This window comes from Anarhichas minor, unplaced genomic scaffold (assembly GCF_050575085.1).
Source record: "Anarhichas minor isolate MPS153535 unplaced genomic scaffold, ASM5057508v1 ptg000007l, whole genome shotgun sequence".
Lineage (NCBI taxonomy): Eukaryota > Metazoa > Chordata > Actinopteri > Perciformes > Anarhichadidae > Anarhichas > Anarhichas minor.
The window spans coordinates 4,901,830-4,919,874 of NW_027466453.1; the positions used below are offsets into that span (position 1 = coordinate 4,901,830).

The following is an 18,045-nucleotide window of genomic DNA, read 5'->3' on the forward strand; positions in this document are numbered from 1 at the left end:
TGTGATACTTGATAAATAATGTTTTTTTTTTTTTTAAATAACTCGACATTTTGGGAAACCTTCCAGAGTTGATGCTAAATGAGAAGAGCCTAGCTCAACGACCGCGCAACGGCGGAACAGCTAGCCTGGGGGGGTTGTGCCAGACTATTTCTTGGCTAGGAACAGTTGCCAGGCTAAGAAATAACACTAGTCATTAGCATTGTTCTTTAACATTTTATTGACCTAACAATCAATCAGTTAGTTGAGGAAACAACTAGCATATTAATTGGTAATGGAAATAATCATTAGTTGCTGCCAAAAAATACAAAATATGGTCGAAATCAAAGCAGCAGAGGCCACGATTTATAATAACTGATGTGGTTGATTTTTACAAAGCTCCCCTCAGAGCGACAAAAGACATTGTCCACCTGTTCTTTAGCTCTAACCATTACAAGCAACATGACCTTAATGTGCAAAATTGGCAGAGGACCCCTTTGATTGCAAATTAGCTGCAGAATATGTTATATTGAAGCACAATGTCAAGTGAAATATTGTGTGAAGATTAAAAAAATAAATCAAAAAATATATTTTATCAGATGAATAGCAAAATAAATTGTGTTAGTCCTGTCAAATGGGCAAACACTGCTACAATCTGCATTATGTTAATAAAGGCCGGGGCCTACTCGTGTCACTGCCTGTAAATACTATAGGCTCCCTCCAGATGTACACACCAACTGGCACAGAACAACTCCACTTTTTACCACAATAAATGACAAAAGTTATTAAAGCACATTTGTTTTATTTCGGAATCATTAAAACCATTTTTTTCTCTGTACAACTTCCAACCTCAGAAATAGGAGGCCGCAATGAGTCCCTTGAAGGCAGCATCCGCCACAACGGGCCGCACCACGCTGCAATTGAAAGGGCTGAATGGCGAATGGCAGGGGGAACCTCTGCTTTCTCCAAGCACAGCCAATCCCCTCCCAGGCTTTGGGGATTATTCAAATTAAGGATGATGTCACCTCTTGCAAGTCACCCTGCTCCCCATACCCGAGTTCCTCCCGGTTTGTCTGTTGCCCTCACTCTGTGGCCCCTGCAACCCCCCCTCCCCTTTTTTCCCTCTCCTCTTTAAAGCCTTTTCTCCCCTTCTCCATGCCCCACTGCACACACACACACACACACGCACACACACACACACACACACACTTAACGTGCATTACTGCTGCCCCACATGCATCAAGTTGCAGTCATTGTCTGCCTCAATGTGACTGTTGCATCCAGGATTTAAAATCTCTGAACACATTTCAGACCTGTTGATTGCAGTCATTTCCCAATGTCAATATTTAAGGTTTCGGACATTTTTCTTTGTCTTAAAAGTCAAATTCCTGCAATTTTAAAATTCCCATGCAGTTAATTAAACATGCGCACCTGCCTGCCAGCTTAGTTTGTCACAGCCGGAGAGAAGCCAGCAAGGAGCAGCAGATACAGCGCGCCTCGTGTGTTTTTTTTTTTTCGGTCACAGAAGGGCATTGTTTCACGGTTTTAGAAGAACGGGGCTTTTCTCCAGAGACAGTCTGGGTGGGCATGCCGCCTGCCCGTCTGTCTGTCTCTCTGTCTGCTGCTGGGCTGCTGCTGCCGCTCAGCTCTTCCATAGCGGCCGCCCGCATGCCCCCTGTCGACATGAGCTGGGCTTTTGTGCGCCGCTCTGTTGCGGACGGGCTCCTTTTCATGTCGAGCCCGCGGTGCACTCGGCTCTTTCCAAGTACTGGAGAGCAGGGAGAGATTTGTTTGAGCTCAGGGTGGAAAATGTGTGGCACAAAAACAAACAAACAAAAGACATGTTATCTCTTGGTCTCCCTTTATCATCCGCTGTCGGGTTTCCAGAGCATGTTTTGTCGGTGCTCCTCTGAAATGGAACAGCCAATTCTTGCCACTGGTCTTGCTGTTGAATCATAACTGAAGGTCAAGTTATTCAAACAGTTGATCAGACTTGAGTTTAGTTTTAAAATGATGTGACCGTGCGGTGTGCATGCACAAGTGTGTGAAAGGCATGAGACCAGGAAGAAGGTGGGGACTCCCGTGGGGGGGGGGGGGGGGGTTGATGCCTGCTGGTTTGACGGCTGACAGACGTATTGGCATGCTCGACCAGCCGCAACAAAGAGAGGAAGGTGTTTTTTCTTCTTCCTCCACACAGGCGGTAGTGGTGTGCGGCAGCGGAGACAGGAAGAGGCAGGGCTGTGTACCCCGCTGCACAGTTCCTGTGTTATTTATCTCATTGTTTTTCCCCCTCCCCATCCACCGGTACACAGTCCAGCTGGGGCGGCACAAAAGGGTTTGGCACACTGTCAAGCCCCCCAAAAACCCTCGGCCTCCTCCGGTCCGGGGGGGGGGGGGGGGGGTCTGCTACCTTTGACAAGCTCTTACACAACACATTGGTTATTTAAAATCAGACACAGACATTGCGTTTCATGTATTCCAGTGTGTACAGTCATCTCCCCCCAGTTCGGCCAGAACCACCGCACAAGACAGCAGCCGGCATTGCGAGACACACCCAGCACATCGGGCGCCATCTTTTTTTTGTAGAGGTCAATCAAACCCCTTTTAACACAATTGGCTTCAAAAATGCATGAGAGACTCAATCGTGTGTGTGTGTGTGTATGAATGCCAGGCAGTTACAGGTTAGCACACGCGGGTGCAGCCGCCCATGGACTCCCTAAAGAGAGCAATGTGCCAGCACAGCATATCATTAACATGCAGCAATGCTAGCGAGCTCACCAACGGTGCAACACGTGAAGAAAGACGCACAGGCAACATGGAAAACGCCTTACAGCATATCATGCATGTTGTTCTGCGGCGTGCGGGCCAGGTGCTGCATACATACGTCTATTCTACGCAGAATAATGATGACGATCTTAATGCAAATGCAGATAAAGAACCTCTGGATTCAGATTCCTGCTGTGTATTTCTTTATTCCAGTCATTTACTTATTTCTGGGTTGCCGTGTGAATGCAGTTAACTAGGATTGGGGAAGCGGCCGCCATGCTGCGCGTTTCCTCAATAGGCCTGTTTAACCAGCTTCACTCTGAAGGCTGGCCAGTTCCTGTCAGTCTGATTCTAAGTGCTTTGTCTCAGCCTCCGTTAAGCGTCCTTGAGTAAATAATGCATGCAGGTGCCGAGGGTATCGGACAGCCGTGCCACTCCTCCGCACTAAGAGGAGCGAGTGTGCACGTGTCTGCCTTGGATCTTTGTCCGTCCTGTATTCGCTCTCTCACTTTTTGTCCATCCTGCGTTTGCTTTGGCCGGTGCAGCCGAAGACTCTGCGTCCGTTTACCTTCGTGTTGAGATGAAGGTTGTGGCAATGGTGGATTTGAAGGTTAAGCACTTTACTAAGGGTAATTCATCTTTCATGAAGGCAACAAACTGCTCCCTTTCTTAATGTACCACCCCCCTCTCCTCCTTAAGTAGCTGTTTTAGCTTTCTTCATTGGCTCTGGGTTGTATTGATTGGTTGGTTGGTTGGTGGCTGCAGACAGAGTCTGCTCTCCCCCTCTAGTGGTGCCAGACTACAACAACACACTGAAGGCTCATTGGCTTCGTGCAATCCAAGCTTGGTATCATTTTCTAAAGCAGCCTATCCCAGCACAACTGTACTTAAGTACAAGCTCTCATTACTGCTGTCGCTCTCAGATAATGGTTCGGACTAAGGTTCGATCCAGAACCATTGACTTCTGAAGAACCCTTTTGGAAGACAGGTTATTTTTTAGAAAGAAAGTTCTTTAAGGATCATTGAAAGCATGGCTGTTAGAGTGGAACACCCACTACCCAGCCCACGCACCCCCAAAAACTGTAATTGTGTACCATGATTGTTGTGGGCTCTGGGCACCAAATCAGCCTCGGCCCTTTAGGGTTCTAAATAAAAACCTTGGAATATAAATGGGTTCTCAGTTGAACTCCCTGGGTAGGTTCTAAATGAAACACTTGGGTTCCATTAAAAATTAAATAAATATAATTAAAACAAAATAAAAATCAAATTTTTCTTCTTGTGTATTTTTGCATATTGATACAGTTGTTTTATATTTCTTGAAAATGTAATAAACAAGTTTAAAAAAGCAATCCTCGGCACAATAACACTGGCCGGTTTTACTCATCTCAACAACATTGACACAATTTGAGTCTTTCCAGTTTATTTGATCTACAGTTACTTGCTTTCAGAAGCAGCATCTTCACAGAAAATATTTAATAAATAACGCCTTTACAGAAACTGAGAAACTCCCTTTTCAGCCATAACTTAAAAAATAATTAAGACCGCATGCAAAATACAAGAAAACCAATGCAAAGTTACCATTAAATTAAAATGGCACAAAATAACCTTACCACAAGGAGAACACGTTACATACACAGTGCTTTGCTCCCATGTGACACATTTAAATCAGTCTTCGTTAAGTGCAAATAAGTATGTGTCAATAAACATTGAAACATGTTGTGGTTGTAAACAATAATCATTCATTTAAGTTGGCATGTCAGTGAACAATAAATAAAATGTACAGTACCCTTTTGTCCTGAAACATCCCTCCTCCATTGAGCAGTGCCTTTTCTTTTTCTTTGTGCAGCACGTTTCTATTATAAGATATTCTGAATATTCATTTTCCTTTTTTCAGAAGATGAATGAAGAACCGCTGGTTTGTAGATATGCCCTTTCTCGTTCAGATAAAAAAAAATTAAAAAGAGAGTGATTACCCTCTCACACATGGCTTCAATGTCAGTGCACTGACAGTGTCCGAGTCTGACACATTATATAAAATATTAGCAACTCTCTAAGCTGCCTACGTACAACCCTACAAAGCTAAATCACATACTTGGTCAAAATCTGACTTTTGCATTTCTTACCTTTCCATAATAATGATCATACCCATGAAATGCGTATCTTTTCAAAATTCACTTTAGCTACAGCTAATGTACCCAGTTGTTCAGATAAACTAGCTTAGCATAGTAGCCATACCTGCCATCTCCATGAGGGGATTTCCGTGTTTTCATGTGGTTAAACTACATGTTTATCACTTATTTACAGGTGTTTTAGTTGATTTATTAAACTAGCTCATCAGTTCAAATGGAAGAGACAGCTGAAAAATAATCAATAGCGTATTTTGCTTGTAGATGTGTTTTCCCTGCGCTAGTTGATAATGGCTAATAATGGCTAAAATCAGCATCATAAAAAAGGTTGTATAATTCATACATCTTTTCCACAATTTGGCTAAGAGCCTTTATACTTCGAACATTATTTTCTCAGCTCCACTGTTTCTGTAGTTACTGCTCTCCGACATTATAGACAATACAGAAACATTCAAAATGGCTGCCAGTTTAAAAGATAATTCTGCACGTTAAGAAAGTTGCATTTGGTCATAAAACTGTTGGAGTAATTACAAAGACTACACAGCCAAAAGTCGCGTAAATGACGTCTCTCAATGAAGCTACGATGTCGGTGTGTTTTGTACCAGCATGTACTCGCACCAACAACGGGTCTCGCTCATTCTTTCGCTTCCCGGCAGATAAAAAGAGTCACATTATACACACATCGTATAAAATATCAACAACTCTCTTAGCTAAAACACATCAGGAAAGAAAACCTACATTTGTGCATGAATATAGCTAAGTTACCTAGCTAGCTGGCTAGCTACAGCGGCTCGCTAGCTAGCTAGCCAAGGTAACGACCGTGTTGGTGACGTGCATCGTGCGAGACGAGAGATGTGGTTTCACACAAAACTAAACAATACTACGACAAATCTACGAAAAACTGCAAGTTTCTTGACGTGCAAAGTTATATTTTGAATTGACAAACTCATGACACAATTCAAACAGGCTCAAACAAATATTTGTCTCTTGCCGTTGACTATGGTACATATTTGTTTACAAAATAAGGTCCCACGGGGGACACCGGAATAAGCGGGACTTCACACCTCTCTATGGGGCCGCATTGTCTAGCACAACGTGCAGCTCATTGAGGTTGTTTGCATCCTGGATTTCTGTAGAAATGTTATTGTGCAGCACAGCACTCTGCAGTCGAACAGCGAGAAGGCTCCGTCTCACAGCGCATTGCTCACAGCAGAAACAGTTCATACATATTGATGACTAACTGGTTGGCTGCAGGGCTCGTCCTTTCTTGTGTAAAAAGAATGAAAACGGGGAGTGGAGGAAGAGCCTCGACTGAAAACGTTACAGGAGCTAATGCGTACGCTGCGGTTTATGATCCCCTCTTTTTTTCAGCTTGCCTCTCCCTCTATTGAGTCCATTGTACTTTTACTATGTCAAGTCAGAGGAAACACACGTATTTACATAATCAAGTGGCAAAAATAAAAAAATCCTGTAACCTAGGTACATGTGGACACTAAAAAGAGCATCATTCAAGTCAAAATGCACATCCAGCTTACTTAGTTGACCCTTAGTTGTCCAGTCTACAGCGATGAATACGTTTACTGGCATTACGCGTCTACTGGTCATCAAAGCCCCAACAAACTGACATGTCAGAAAGAGACAATAAAATATTCATACGGTGCAAAAAGCCCAAGCAGGTAATGGAGCTCGTGACTGTTTGAGTACAACTCTAAATGCAAAATTCTAATAGAGGACAACGTGGTCTAAGGTCAGTCTGTTCAAGGCTCGTCCCTGCTGGGTGTTTGGGGAAAAAGGAGCACAACTGTAGACAGCTAAAGTGGAAATATAGTGCTATATAGTACACACACACACACACACACTGCTTACTCCCTCTGTGCATCCTCCTCCTCCTCCTCCTCCTCCTCCTCCTCCTCCTCCTCACCACTCACAGCAGCAGAGGAAGGAGCACGACGACCCCTCGGGCCCACGGAATTTGCCAGAGCTGGGCGTGTCCGTGCACTCTACAATGAACGTGTGCAGATCGCTGACTCGCACCTGCTCCTGTGTTTGAGCCTGTGGGAGGACAACGTAAAGCTGAACGTTTCCTACGTACCAATCTCAGCACTGATTCACAGCAATGTTAAAAAAACAACATAAAAAGGGTTAAGAAACGAGTGCGTAACCCAGTGAAACCGTACCATGATGGTGTCGTAGGCTCCGGTGATGAGCGCGATGAAGAGGGACAGCACCATGTAGATGAAGAGGGAGATGAAGGTGTAAAGGTAGACCTGGCTGAAGATCCACACAAGCGTGCCGCTCCTCTCCATCTCGTGGAACGTCACGAACATGTCGTCCCCGTTGATCAGAGAAAACAGGCACTCCGACACCGTGGACAGGGAGCGGAACTGTGCACGGACAACACAAACGCAGTGTTTGTATGAGGAAAGTACACGCAAGTAAGAGGACAAAGCTTTATTTCAAGAAAGACGTTTAGAGGAAACGTTCCGACATTTTTTTGAGAAGATGGGTGTCACTTCCATAAAATGGAGTGGTATCGATCTTCTCATCTCACACTTTGGCAAACAGCAAAAAAGGTGTATTTCCCAAAATGTAAAACTATTCCTTGAAAAGATTTACTCCCATTCTACATATGAAGTTCAGTTAAGTCGTCATTACTCAGACTGTAAAAAGAGTTTTTTATATATATATATATATATATATATATATATATATATATATATATATATATATATATATATATATATATATATATATATATATATATATATATATATATATATATATATATATATATATATATATATATATATATATATATATATATATATATATATGTGTATGTATGTATATGTGTTCTGTTGCTTTGGAGGAGATTTCCAACATATAAAACAATTACCCTGATGATGTCATCGGGGTTATCTTGGGCTTCAAACTTTAAGTTTTAACATGTAGATTGACCCATAATAGGCGCTAAAAGTCAGGATATTTTCGCCGAGCGGTCTCTCGTGAGTCACCTGACTTCATGGAAGTGCAATACTAAATCACTGGAGCACCCCTTTAATTTCTTAGAAATGCCTGAAACCACCAATTTTGACATCAATCTTCGTGAAATTCAACTTTATTTCTGTAGGGCTGTGGATGTTGAGCTGCTCCTTTTCAATTAAAATCTTGTATTTGTTAATTTTGTGCCTATGTGAAGTTTGATCTATTAGCTGCTTTATGTGAGGTTTGTAGAAAATGCTCTCTTTCCGCCAGACCACATTACACTGAGCAAAAACAATCTATCCACCGAATGTTGTCATGATTCATATTTAATGAATGTCAATTTTCTTCTCATTAATTATACACAGCTGCGAAGATGATACACGCTGGAGGGCCTTTTATGATAATTAGGCTGTTGAGACGGACTGTCCGTATGACTCATGCCTGCTCATTCCTGGTTAGAGACACTGCAGAGTGTGTGTGTGTGTGTGCGCGCGGTACCTTGGTGTGATAGGGCCCCAGCACAATCCAGCCACAGAAGCAGTACCCCATGTAAATGGCAGCTGCACAACAGCAGAAGCGGATCACGTTAGGAAACGCAGCTCTCAGAGTCACGATCAAGATCTGTGAGACGCAGAGAGAGTGAATGAATGAGTGAGTGAAATGTGTTTACCCTTCAGGGAAACAAAGAGGGTAAAAAAAAAAAAGATGAGCTTAATGTGCGTTTCTTTCACCTACATTGTATTTCTGAAAGAAGCTGAGGTAGCGGATGACTCCCACCCACACCAGCAGAGTGGAGGTGCCCAGCAGGATCCCGCACATGTCATATGACGACAAATTCTGCTTCACAACAGCAACGTCATTTATGACCAGAAACTCAGCAAAAACAAGAGAAAATCTTTTTCTGTGACAATATATCACATTACCTTGGACTCGATCCCAATTTTGATGAAGCTGCCGATGATGGTGAACATGTCGCTGACGATGAGCAGAATGTACCAGCCGTTGATGAACTCCATTCTCTCTCCCCAGCTCACGCTGCGGCCGAGACTGCGTTTGAAAAACTGCACGTACTCCTGGTGAGGGAGATGGAAGGTGATGACAAAGATGAGAGGCTGCGCCATGTTTTGTTCAAATCGACAAAAGGAATTAAAAACAGAAGACGTTTTAATTATAAACAATGATTCAGGTTTACCAAGATATCCTTCCCGCTGTTTAACAGCACGTTGTTTCCATGAAGTCAGTGCAGACTAGGTGGCGTAAAATGACAAAAAATGTCAAATTTTCACGCATCATTTGGCGAGACCGGGCTGAATAGACTGCAGCATCGTCGCCATTCTTGTGATCAAATATAATAATAATGCCTTAATATCTAAAAAGGTTGCGCTCAAAAGATGCATCCCCTAATTCCCAGTTCAAGGTACCTTGTTGAGTTTCTGATCACTAGTAACACTATGGATCAACCGTTTTTATGAGTGGGTCCCTGTGTCGTTTGCACGAGGCCAACGCGATACACATTCCTCCCAAAGGTCTCACATTATTACAGGATCAACATCAAGAAACGTAGCAACGCGCTAGGAAAGAGAGGACAGAAGACGTGGATGTAAACAATATTAGTTTCCAAATGCTAATTTAATGTCTCTGCAAATCTTTTATGAAGAATGAAATTCCATTTTTTCTTTTTTTTTTAAAGATAACTCCACGGAGCATCTTTAATTTTTGTGTGTAAATGAACAAAATATATTGTGCACAGTCCAACTAGATTTATAAAAGTGTATGTCAATGGTATTTAGAAGAGCTGAATGTTACTGTCATGGTTCATTTATCGAAAACACAACAAAGCAAAACCTATTTTTATGGCGGAGTACGGAGGATGACTTGAGGAGCCTTGAAGCCCGAGGAGAGAAGCTGCTCGGTGGTACGACAGCGGACACTTCTCTAAATTCTAACAGGCTGTTGTCGGGGTGGGTATCGCCTTATTGTCTATCCGTCCCTGCGCAGGCACCTCACCTCACCGATACCTCCGATGCTCCACCGATGACCAAAGTAAAACTATTTTGTTTTTTTACACCATAAACACACAAACGCTTGGTCCGCTTTCTCACGTGTTGCAGGACGATGCCTCTGAGGATGGAGCGCCCGCACAGCAGCAGGGACAGCAGGCAGACGAACGCTACCAGCACATCGAGGAACTCCCGGGCGTAGCTCTCCGCTAACGGAAGAGGAGACGAATGAGAGGGATCAGAAAGAGGTTACAAAATGACAGATAAAACAGTTGAATATTAAGAGAGACGAGTGTTGGCTCACCGTGTCCAGACACGTTGGGGTCTTTGCACTCCTTTATGGAGGCCTGGTTCTGCAGACTGATCTTAACTTTGCCACTGTGCGCCTTGTTATCCATGATAATCTGACAGCAAACAAGAACCAGAGTAAATATGCAGCCTGTGGGCATGGCAATGTTTCCACAGCTCCATCGGTTTATCTCAACTTGCATCTCTACATTTTTTCCTCATTTTAATGCAACAAGTTGCACATTGCTATCCGTCCTGTGCTGTGATGCCGGGCGCTTATTCAAACAGGAATAATAGAAGAGACAGCGCACCGTGATGGCAAAGGTGTAGCAGTCAGGGATTTCATTGTTTATAATCGTCTGAATGTTGATGGCCTTCAGCTGGAAGTCAATCGTGACGTTGATCAGCCTGGACACAAATATGTGACAGTGAGACTTCACACCATAAAGGACAAAAATCAAAACAAAATTTATTTCTAATGTTAAAAAAAAATAAAAATAAGATCATCTGACTTGTAAATCTTGAGAGTGAAATTCCTGTAGTCACTGTTTCCTGGAGCGAAATTGTCAGTCAGTGGATTCAGTCCAATGCATTCTGGAAAAAAAACACATTAGAGGAACTACAAGAATACCACATGAGGAATTCTTTGAACCGTCTTTTTTTCCAAGCACGAACCACACTTCCTCATAGCATTTCAAATGCTGCATCGTCCCCCTTGGAGATTTCTACTTGTCTTGCTTTATTTTCGCCACAAGATTTATCACGCGTTGCCAAAAGCCATCTCTGCCAAATCAGCAGCTGTATGCAAATAACTCCTTTCCCAAGGCAGGGACAAGGCCTGTTGATTCTGAAGTATGTGGGAAAAAAAGCCTTGGTGTTGCGGGGAAGGGGGGGGGGGGTTTGGCGATAGGAACTATTTTCAAGCCTTTTAAACTAGGGCACAGTTGCAGGGCAACCTCTTGACATATGTGGAGCAGCAGCACAATGACTCACTGACAGTCATTTCCTTGAGGGTCAAGAAAATACTGGAACTGAGTAAATAACAAGGCTGACTGTTACCCAGAGACAAACTTAACGTACACTGAGGAGAGACAATCTGAGAGATGAAGGTCATCGCCTACCGGTGTCGACATGGGGATCAATGTCAAAGGTGTCGTTGACGGGGTCGATGGTGCCCCTCCTGTAGTACCTCTGGCAGAGGGAGAGCGCACTCCCTTTTACGCCGACGCCCAACACGTATGCATACCGCCCCAGTGAGATCTGAGGTAGAGCCATGTACTGAGGGGGAAAAGACAAGCAGAGAATTATTTCTCGGGTATCATATCTGAACCAAATGTTAAAGAGTCCGTTCATGCAAATAAAAAAAATTAAAAACACGTTTTCTTCCTCATCTCTTGTGGTAGTAATAGTTTTCATTTGATATTTGATCCTCCAGATTTTGGGATGTTTCGGCATCCACCCCAATGCAGTGGTAGTGAAGTTCTTCTGTGGTGCCCTCAGTGTAGCTAAATTACATTTAAAGGAGAAGTATGCAGGATTTAGTGACATCTAGTGGTGAGGTTGCAGATTGCAAAGAACTGAATACCCCTCCGTTCATCCCTCCCTTTAAAGAACTATGGAGACCTTTAGGAAACGTAAAATCATGAAAGGCCCTCTCTAGAGTTTGGTTTGTCAGTTCTGGGCTAATGTAGAAACATGGCGGTCCAACATGGTGGACTCCGTGAAGAGGACCCTCTCCCTATGTAGATAGCAAGGGCTCATTCTCAGCAAAGGTTAGGTAAAAAGGTTCTATGTGTCATTCCCATCAGCCTCAGCTGTATTTTGTGTTTGGTGCTAGTTAGCGCGTGTTGTTATGCTAACAAGCTAAACGGATATAGTGAACATGGTAAATATTATGCATGCTAAACATCCGCATGTTAGCATTGTCATTTAGAGCAGCTATTCTAAATCACTGTGTCGGGGGCCTACTGGTGGGCCTCAGAGCGCCATCTAATGGGCTGCGGAGGTACTGCTGAATGCAGAATTCGCATAAATAATAAAATACAATGACATGGTAATTCAAAAAACCATAATTTCAATGACCAGGTAAGTTTGAATATCACCGCGCCAATCAAGACACATTGATCAGTTTAGAGACAAACCACTGTTCAGCTAGCTAACGTTCACTCAGCTGCAGTGAAATGGGTCAGTTTTTAAAATAAAAAAGTAAAGTGGGAGACAACCCTGCGCAAAATAAAAACTCCAGAGCGTGTTGTGACAAAATATGAGCCTGAACACATTGAACTTGGATTCACAACGGCAGGCAGCGGTGAGTGAGGGTAAGCAGCTAACAGTGGCACAACACACTTTAGTTTTCCTTCCTTTTTGTATCAATTTATGGATTTTTTTCCTGATGTATTTTTTTTTTTCAACAATCAGAAGTGCTGCTTAAGTCACGAAAGGGTTGAGAGCGCCTCATTTAGAGCATGTTAGCATGCTAACAGTATTTAGCTCAAAGCACTGCTGTGCTAGCTGCTAGCATGGCTGTGGACTATTTGTCTATAAGTCGAAGTCTATGAGGCTACGAGAGGTTTGGTCTCTTTTTGCCATTTTTTTGTGCGAGTTTCAGCAGTGGTAAGTCTGCATTCATAAACTGTTCAACGGGAAGTATGTGGTGTAAATGAAACGTGTTGCTGTTGAAAATTAACTCCAGAACTATTTGCATGGCCAGAGAAAATGTGTTTTTTTGTTGTTATTTTTGTTATTTTGGGTGAATCCGCCCTTTAAAAAGGCAGTACACAGATTACTCATTATAGCTATTGTTACCTGCTCTACGGCAAAGTGGATGCGGCTGTACAGCTCCTCCTGCGTGTGGACGGCCTGCGGAGCTCCGTCCTGATAACCCTTCAGGAAAAGGTGCTTGAACGTGGCCGTGTTCTCCTCTTTGAATGTCACCACCATCTGGTTGCTCAGCCCGAACAGCACCAACTGAGACGCAGAGGCAGGGACGAAACAAACGGGCGACCGCAGAAAAAAAATCAGTAGTTGTGACCTAACTGATCACATTAATTAATCATGTTCTGATGTAATCAAATCACAGCACAAAGATGTATCCACCTGCACAGTCACGATGATGATCTTGAGCAGCTGCAGGCCCAGTTTGAAAGGCTTGCGTCCTTTGGCGTGATACTTGTCACAAGGGCTCATGAAGAAGTACTTGAGCTTCCTCCTCAGGGCCTCCTCCTCCTCCTCCTGCTTGTGAGGGGCCTCGGAGCCCTCCAGAGAAGTGGGACGAGGGCTCCCATAGTTGGCCATGGAGGAGAGGAGCCTGTCCTTCTCTGGAGGAAACACAGATCATGATCGGCGTTAACAAAATATTGAAGGGGCACTCGAGTGATCTGGTGTAGCATTTTCATAAAGTGTGTGTGTGTGTGGGTGGGGACCAGATTGAAGCAGAAGAGGCTGACATGTCGTGGTTTTTGGACCCTGTTATGAATCAATCTCAAAAAAGATTTCCTGTAATTAGCAAGTTATTTGAATAAACCATCAGCTGATCGGCAGAAAATCAATCTGCAACTATTTTGATGATCGATTCATTTTTCAAGCAAAAATGTCAAACAGTTGGTCCTTTTTTTTAATTTTAGTACCCTGAATAATAATGTTAATATTTTTTTTAGTAAATTGTGTTGCATTTTGCACTGATGTTCGATTGACTAAAAACAATAAATGGTGCAAATAATCTGTCTCCTGCATGCCCACTTCTTTCATATTTTTAGGTTTCAAGATGATGACATCATCGGGGTTATTTTTTTCCCAAACTGCCTCCCTCCAGTCAGTAAACAGTGTGCCACCGGCTTAACAGGCTGGCAAGTATGTTCCTCGCGACAAACCGGTGGACTCACTTGTGTCTGTAAAACCACTCATTGTGTGAATGGCACGACCTTGAGCGTGTCGCTTTAGCCGGGACCTGCTCGGTACAAAGTGATGTAGCAGGAGGATCTATTTAAGGTTTATATGAAACATTTCCAATGCAAGACCCGATATCGGTCACATCTTGGCGCAATAGACGCCACGGGAATAAACGGACACGTGTGCCTTTTTGCAGCACTAAGGAAAAAAGAAACACTGACAAACTGGCGCCAGAGACAGAGAAAGGTGTTCCGACAGACCTGTGGCCCCGTCGTGGATGCAGGTGTAGCTCGGAGATCCCATGGTGGTGTCGAACGATCACACGGGGGAGATGGAGGACATTATCGGCACGGATATCGATCAGCGAGAGAATTCATAGATATAACATTTAAGCTTGTCGGAGTTCATCACGCCTGAAAAAGGATGCTCGCCGTCGCAGTGTTTGGGATGACACATAAGGTAAACACAGCGCAGCTTCCTGGTAACCACGTGACTCCGCCACGTGACGTCTGCGCCGAAGCCTCTTGGAAAAAAGCATGACGTGCTCTCATCATTCGTCCTGTCAAACTTTCCAGGCAGATACCATGTCAACATACGTTATACATGTGTGTGGTAATGACTACAGTTTTATTGACGGTTAACAGACAAATACACAATAAGCAGAAGGAAGCATTACGAGCAGGGCCGTAGACCGGCTTGTAGGCGAACTGAGGTCATGAGACCCCCAACACAACCCCTACCTGAAACTATAGTTCGACATTTTTGACATCACTCATGTCTGTTAAGATAAATACCACTCGCAGCCGCTTAGCTTAGCATAGAGGGGGAACAGCTAGCCTGGCACGTGTCCCCCCAGTAAAACCAAATGTTGATTTTACACTTTTTTTTTGGAACGGATAAACAAACAAGATGTTACATTTTAATTAGGGAGCTCTTGAGGCGATGACAGGCGGATTTTGTTACCTAAGGACAGAGCCAGGCTAGCCGTTTCCAGTCCTTGTGCTAAGCTAAGCTAACTGGCAGCAGCTTCAGACTGTACAGAAACAATAGTGGTATCAATCTTCTCATCTAACATGCAATATTTCTTAGGACATACAAATAAGCATATTCCCTAAATGTCAAATGTCCTGTTTTTTTGGGACAGTATAGAGACAGACAGGAAATGGAAAAATTCCCCAGCTGCAATCCAACTTGACACATTCTGGTAACTTGGTAATGTATTTTAGCCTCTTGGTCAGCAGGATGCCCCGGTCCTAACAATACACCCCCCCCTCCTCCTCCGAAACCACTAAGTTCGGTCATTCATTAATTATTTGGATTTTTCACATTATATTTATGGAGTTGACTGTTGGGACTATAGATTACACTTTCTGTAAATTTCCCAACCGGAGGTCAAAACGGTGTTTCAATGCCTTTGTCATGCTGCCAGGAACAACATGCTGGGGGTGGTAATGCTGATAACATTTATTCACTTATTATTTTGTTGGCTTGAAAGTATTCAAATTTGTCAAGATGTCGAGTCTAAAGATATTGTATCCAGCTTATAAAACACCATGTGTACATTTTGTTTTTAGTTTAAGATTTTAAACTCCCCTATGATAATAATAACCCACACATCAGTGCATACACTAAATAAAATAATAAGATATTAAAATAAAAATGGTGAAGATATGACCTCAGGTTCGTCAATGCTAGCTACGGCCCGCTTATGAATCTATTTTACAGAGATGAAACACGCAGCTGTTAAACTGGAATGACCAAAAAAAAAACTTGCGACACTAACCTTTATAAACATTATATAAACCAGGGACTCTCTAATTATTTGGCCTCCGTTCAGTTGGTTGACTTTGATCCTACGAGGCAAAGGCTGCACATCAAAATGACTTTCATTATCAAATAATCTGTTGAGTATTTCTTTGTGTTAGGTCGATATAAAGTATAAAAGAGCCATCACAAATTCCCACAGCCCAAATTTAAGTTATTTTATGATGTGGTCACAGTATTATCTAATATTTTCAGTTTTATGAACCATCTGTGTTGTAAAAATGTGACTTGAAGCTCACGTGATCTTGAGTAAACAATTTGTGTCACTTCATGAGATACAACAGGAGCGAGATGATCCACAAAAAAACAACAATCGTGGAGGATTGAACCAACTAGCCGTGGCTCAGCACGGTGCAGTCATCCATCCATAAAGTCCCTCCTGTCTCATAAAGTCACCACAAGGAAATTCAGTCAGGAACAAATACCAGCCTGAACCTGGATGATTTAACTTTATCTTGTATTGATCAGCATAACTCCCCCCCCCTCCCTCCCGCTCTCTCCAGTCTTCCTCATCTGCCATCCAGAGCCTTGTCCCTGGCTATGACAGACTCGTTGAACTTGATCATCAGAGTGGTGCCCTTGTGCCAGTGGGCGGTCACCTTGGCGGGGAAGCCACTGTGCGTGAGGATGGCCTCCACGACGCCCGCCGTGAAGGCGGCGCAGTTCAAGCTGCTGTTCTCCTTGGGCACGGAGATGTACGCGTTGATGAGCGGCTCCTTTTCTATGATGTAGTAAGTCTTGTCGTCGTCGTTGGCCTGCTCCAGCTTGTCGGCCTCCTTCCCAAACAAAGACTTCCAGACATTAACCTAAAAACAAACAAACAAAAACAGTTAGTTTAAAAGTTACTCGACTCTAAAACCATCGTCGGTGTTCTCCGTTTGCTTGCCTTGATGAAGAGCAGCATGTTCAGCACTTTGGTCTCCCTCTTGCCGTTCTTCTCCCTCAGCACCAGCACGTCCAGCAGGCTGGCTCCGACGCTCTGGCCCATGTCGGCGAGGCGCGTCTGCAGCTCCGACACAGAGTACACGCGGCTCTGACAGTACTGGACCATCTCGGAGAACAGCAGGGCGAACGCGCTCACGCTGACCTCGGTCTTGGGCCGGGTTAGGGGTCGCTCCAAGATGTTGGATTTGCCTCGAGTGAACCGCGTGTCCATTTTACTGTCGGTGGGTGGCGGCGGTCCACGGCCACGGGTCGGTATCTAGCAACACACGTATGTAGATAATTTATAACAAGTTAGTGTAGTTAGCTACAGGGAAAAACTGGATACATGTGGACTGAGCCAAGAGCTTTTCTGTTGATAAGCGATTTTTTATGGATTAAAACATGATCTCTAGCAAATATTTACATGTATTGGCAGAATAATCTGCACAGTATGACCAATGGTAAAGATTCCCAACTGTAGCCCTGTAGCCGGATTATGAATAAAAGCAGTCAATGGTGACTTGAGCCTCTGGCTCCCAGGCGTCACATTTAACACCACATCCATCACATGGGGAAAACTCCTTCATACAGATATCAGATCTGTAGGCTACCTAAACTGAACAGGGCTGCTGCAATTTACCAATATTCCATTATTTATTCATCAAATGTTTTGATCTCTTTTAGATTAATGAATGGGCTGTAATAGCGTAATAGTCTCTAAAATGTCAATTTACTCACTAATTTACCATAAATTACATTACAATAACTACACTTCCACACATCACATTCTCCATGGTGGTTTCATCCACTCACTAGAATGAGGAAAGCGTGTAGCTCGTGCTCATCGAGTTTTCCAATCGCAACAAATACAAGCGAAACATTATTTAACCTTTCGTCAATCCAGGCTGTCTGACCTACCCGCTGTGATCCACTAATGCCCCGTTTAAGCCTCGTAAACACAACAAACAGCTGATCACCAATAACGTTAGCTGTTAGCTACTTTAGCCAAACATGCTAGCTGGTACTTCCTGTTTAAATAACTGCACGCGAGCCCTTCCAGCAGAGGACACACACACATTTTAAAAACACAAACACAGAGTAGATAACTTGTTATAAATAATATTTATTTCTTTAAAGATACACAAACCTTGTTGCAGATTAGACGAGCGACTGTACAGCAGCTTCCGTCTTTTTCTTCTTCTTTTACTTTTTGAATGGTCTCAAACTGCAACCAGGATATAAATTGCACTCCGCCACCTAGTGTACGG

At 43.4% G+C, this 18,045-nt stretch overlaps 2 protein-coding genes across 2 annotated transcripts; both read right to left on the reverse strand.

The window, feature by feature from the left end:
- Positions 1 to 6,780: 6,780 nt before the first annotated feature.
- Positions 6,781 to 14,578, reverse strand: mcoln1b (mucolipin TRP cation channel 1b). The gene is made up of 13 exons (XM_076083212.1): positions 14,290 to 14,578; positions 13,238 to 13,458; positions 12,947 to 13,108; positions 11,263 to 11,419; positions 10,654 to 10,735; positions 10,453 to 10,549; positions 10,158 to 10,257; positions 9,956 to 10,062; positions 8,777 to 8,926; positions 8,589 to 8,690; positions 8,352 to 8,474; positions 7,046 to 7,252; positions 6,781 to 6,920 (listed from the first exon to the last, which is right to left on the reverse strand). Exons 1-13 carry the CDS (start codon positions 14,330 to 14,332, stop codon positions 6,786 to 6,788), a joined length of 1,686 nt encoding a protein of 561 aa, XP_075939327.1. The 5' UTR covers positions 14,333 to 14,578; the 3' UTR covers positions 6,781 to 6,785.
- Positions 14,579 to 14,637: 59 nt separating this feature from the next.
- On the reverse strand, positions 14,638 to 18,045 carry trappc5 (trafficking protein particle complex subunit 5). Its single transcript, XM_076083236.1, has 3 exons — positions 17,925 to 18,045; positions 16,740 to 17,054; positions 14,638 to 16,659 (listed from the first exon to the last, which is right to left on the reverse strand). The coding sequence occupies exons 2-3, from the start codon at positions 17,007 to 17,009 to the stop codon at positions 16,363 to 16,365; spliced, it is 567 nt and encodes a 188-aa protein (XP_075939351.1). The 5' UTR covers positions 17,010 to 17,054; positions 17,925 to 18,045; the 3' UTR covers positions 14,638 to 16,362.

Coding starts and splice junctions, on each gene's coding strand:
- mcoln1b (XM_076083212.1), bottom strand. CDS start 14,332: ATGGGATCTCCGAGCTACACCTGCATCCACGACGGGGCCACAG. Junction 13,459..14,289: donor CATCCACGACGGGGCCACAG/GTCTGTCGGAAC, acceptor TGTTTCCTCCAG/AGAAGGACAGGCTCCTCTCC. Junction 11,420..12,946: donor TCCACTTTGCCGTAGAGCAG/GTAACAATAGCT, acceptor TTTCCCCCTCAG/TACATGGCTCTACCTCAGAT.
- trappc5 (XM_076083236.1), bottom strand. CDS start 17,009: ATGGACACGCGGTTCACTCGAGGCAAATCCAACATCTTGGAGCGACCC. Junction 16,660..16,739: donor ACATGCTGCTCTTCATCAAG/GCAAGCAAACGG, acceptor GTTTGTTTTTAG/GTTAATGTCTGGAAGTCTTT.